Genomic DNA, 3,819 nt, shown 5'->3' with positions numbered 1-3,819 from the left:
AAAGAGTGCTAATATGGGGAGTTCTATTTTCTACAGCATTGTACTCACATCCACAACAAACAAATAACAGTGTCTTGAGTGTGACTCCACTAAAAACAAAAACAAAAAAAAAAACGACAAATAGGAATACAAAGAGTTAACTACATAGTAAAGAGATGTGTGCAAAGAAATTCAAAGTGCATTTTCCTTTCCCCAAAGCATATCCCTTAAAAAAAAAAAAAAAGTGGCATTTCTCCAGGTTAGTTAATTCAGTTTACTTATAGAATTCAGCCATGTACTTAGTTTGTAAGCAGAGTGTTGCTTTCAGAAGTAAGGAATAGCCTTGTAGACTGACATGGTTGGCTAGAAATGGGGAAAAAAACCTCAAAATCAAAATCAGACTAAACAAGAATGTAACCCTTAGAATGAATGTATTAACTCTTAAAAAATAAAAAAAAGAATGTTGTAAAACAAAGCAAAGCAAACCAAAACCAAAACCAAAAAACTCTGTTATCAATATAAAACAGTATCTAAATGTTTAAAAACATTCAGAAACGTTTTTGGTCGTTTTTGTGATGGTGAGTTACCTCATATCCATATACAAACCATGAGAGAGTCTTAAAGACACATCAGGGTAGGTGGGATACTATAACAACATTTAGCATATTGTTATACTATTCCACCCACCTTAATGAGGATCCTTTAGGTGTGGCGATGCCATAGCCTTTGGAATCCAGGTTCCCACCAACTTTCATGGTGTCACAAGGCTTCCTCTGCTCAATGTACTCGTTCATGGTGGACTCCAGCAAGTAGGCGTATTTCCCTTTGGACTTGCGCACTCTGGCCACTCCTTCGGCTGTAGTCCTCACGAACACTGAGGGCTCTGCACTTCTCATGTAGGTCCACATTTTATCAAACACTGCAATTTTAGATCTCTGTAGAAGAAAAGAGGTGCCAGGTACAGTTCAGAGATGACCCTGAATGTTTTTGACAAAACACACAGGAAGGCAGGACTTTTCCAAACAATCGTAGGCGGTATACAGAATACAGATACGTCTCCATCTTTTAACATTTTGTCCTTAATAACGATTTTATTATTATGGCCAAAACATTTTCCTTTACAAGGACCTCATATGTCATTATGGCACATTTTAGCTGTAAATAAAATACTGCGCCCTTAAGAAGCAATCTGAAAAGGTCGTATGATGACAAAATAAGTTGAAAAATACACTATATTACCTCTAGGAATAATTCAAGTTAAGAGACAAGCAAAAGGATGTCTTCACTGCTAAAATCCTAAATGATCTATTCCTAGCTAATGGCAGAGCAGGAGTAAGATCCTAATGCAATGCCCATTATCTAGAGAATAAAGAAAATAATGTTGGAAACCTCTATTAGATACTGACTGAAATGCTTCTAGAATAACACTGATTTTTCAAAGAAATATCCTTCGGGCATTAAAATTTTATTCTAATTAAACAGAAAAGTTTTAATGATTGTTTAAGCACCAAAATACTGTTTATTACAATATCTACTGAAAAAAAAAAAAAACCCACATTCTTTTTTTTTTTTTTTGCGGTACGCGGGCCTCTCACTGTTGTGGCCTCTCCCGTTGCGGAGCACAGGCTCCGGCCGCGCAGGCTCAGCGGCCATGGCTCACGGGCCCAGCCGCTCCGCGGCATGTGGGATCTTCCCGGACCGGGGCATGAACCCGTTTCCCCTGCATCGGCAGAAGGACTCTCAACCACTGCGCCACCAGGGAAGCCCCAAAAAAACCCCACATTCTTAAAGGTGACTTGTATGAAAAAAAAGGAAGGCCTAACCGCAGTGGTCTAATTGAGGGAATATTTACCTTAAACATTAATTGACTCAAAAGCAAAGAGAGACCTCAAAAGCATCTCTGAATACTTTCTTCAGAGTAAAAAGAAAGCCAAGCAGAGCTGGAAAGTCATAGCATTTGAATGTCTCCTTACTTTTCTATTCACAGTTTTCTCAAGTGACTTCCACCCCTCTTGGGGGAGGTGACTGTGAATAACCCCTAATACAGGAAGTCTGAAACGGAAACTTGAACTTGAAAACTTCCTTTTAAGGTTCATGAGGCTTTGGGACTTTTTGTTTGTTTGTTTTTTACTCTAAGGAATTTAAAAAATATAAACTTTATCATAGAAAAAGCCAGAATAAATCAAATAAGCAGACATAATATAAATGCAAATCTGCTTAAAATACTGCCCTAGAGAGAAGGGTAGCTTTACATATATGTGAAAGCATTTATTTTGGTGAAAATTCACGGTCAAGAGTAAATGAAGTATGGAGTAGGCTTACATCGCTGGAGTTTAGAATACGTGTAACAGGGAGAGGCGCTCAGACATTGGCTGCATTTTTTTATTGTCCGCAAGTGAATAGGGGCTGCAGTGCTGAGACAGCCCATGGGCCATGTCAGCCCTGTTGTCTGGGTTAGGAAAAGACCCAGATGTCCTTCCCCAAAGGTATTTTCACCCCAAATTTATAAAAGTTTCTTACCCATTAATAATATGTCGATCCTTTAATAATGTACCTAAACCACTCTTAAACCTATTTCTATTTCTAAACAATGCCCCTTCTTGAGATTGTAGATTTAAAACTTCATTACCTAGTCAATCAGCCTTCCTCTGTACCATGAAAATACATCTATGAGGGTGAAAGCTCCATCAGGACACCAACTAGGGAAATGTTAACCTCGTGACCATAAGTGAATGGCACAATACCTTGCACATATATGTTCATAATTAATGTATGCTAAGTGAAAATTCTGGAATTGGTTAGAAAGAATAAGACCATTTTTTATTTATCTGCCTCTTTGCCTACTGGAGAAGATATTTATATTGTTTTATTCTCCTATATTCTGCCCTCATGTTCTCTACCAAATTGGAAGCTGATACAATATTTGTCTCTGAGTATATATCATGAAATATTATTAAACTTCAAGATCTTTTTGTAATGTGAATTCCCACAAAAAACAAGTGATATTGGAACCAAGCAGAACGCTGTAGCTCATCGCCCCAGCCCACTGCCAAGTACAAAGGCCCCTGCACGTCTCCTGCCTCTGGTCATAGAAAAGTTGAAGACTCCCAGGCCTCCCAGAGTCATGAAGAGTGGCCTCGAGCAGTTAACAATCAGGACAACAGAGTCACAGACTCAGTGTCTGATGCACCTTCCTGAGTTGTTTTACAGATACTGTAACTGCCACCAGAGGGAAAAAGCCAGACTGCAGCCATGACATAAGCTACTCCAACTTGAGCGGTACTGCGCCTACGGCCAGCACAATTCCAAGAACTGGCCTCAAGAGAACGGGATTAAACACGATTGCTCATAATAATCTATGTCTTTGTGGGCATCAAAATAATTGTAGCTTGCTCTGCCTGCATATGTAAGTGGGCAACTAAAATTGTCAGGAAAGAGATGCTATATACTCATGTGGACCTCTTCCACTCTGAGAATACAGCGCCCCATGTCAGCATGAAGACGTTGGCAGAAGATGGACCTTCGCCCCTGATCCCATAGAAATGGAATGATGACTGACGGTGGGGAATTGAAAGCAGCTCTTTGCACATTTCCTATTTACCCATTTCTGTCCCCCTCTAACCTTAAAAACCTAATTATAGGAATGAGATCACTAAGCAATGTAACTTAACTCCTGACTTATGCTCTCCTGAATGTACACCACGCCTTGCCCAACGTGTTGATTCTTTTCCTAGTTTAAAGGGAGGAAGAATGAAGAATTCAGCAGGTAAAAATGAGTAGCTCAGGCTTCCCTGGTGGCGCAGTGGTTGAGAGTCCGCCTGCCGATGCAGGGGACATGGG

At 39.8% G+C, this 3,819-nt stretch overlaps 1 protein-coding gene across 4 annotated transcripts in view; it reads right to left on the bottom strand.

Moving 5' to 3' along the window:
• The window catches only part of GRIA2 (glutamate ionotropic receptor AMPA type subunit 2), a 173,307-nt gene that overhangs the window by 3,162 nt on the left and 166,326 nt on the right, over positions 1-3,819 (bottom strand). For all 4 annotated transcript variants that reach the window (XM_007461877.1, XM_007461875.1, XM_007461876.1 and 1 more), the window contains exon 13: positions 667-914. In XM_007461877.1, coding sequence (XP_007461939.1) covers positions 667-914 — 248 coding nt within the window. The remainder of the gene's footprint in view (positions 1-666; positions 915-3,819) is intronic.

Source organism: Lipotes vexillifer, unplaced genomic scaffold (genome assembly GCF_000442215.2).
Source record: "Lipotes vexillifer unplaced genomic scaffold, Lipotes_vexillifer_v1.1 scaffold214, whole genome shotgun sequence".
NCBI lineage: Eukaryota > Metazoa > Chordata > Mammalia > Artiodactyla > Lipotidae > Lipotes > Lipotes vexillifer.
This window is presented reverse-complemented; position numbering and strand designations above follow the sequence as displayed.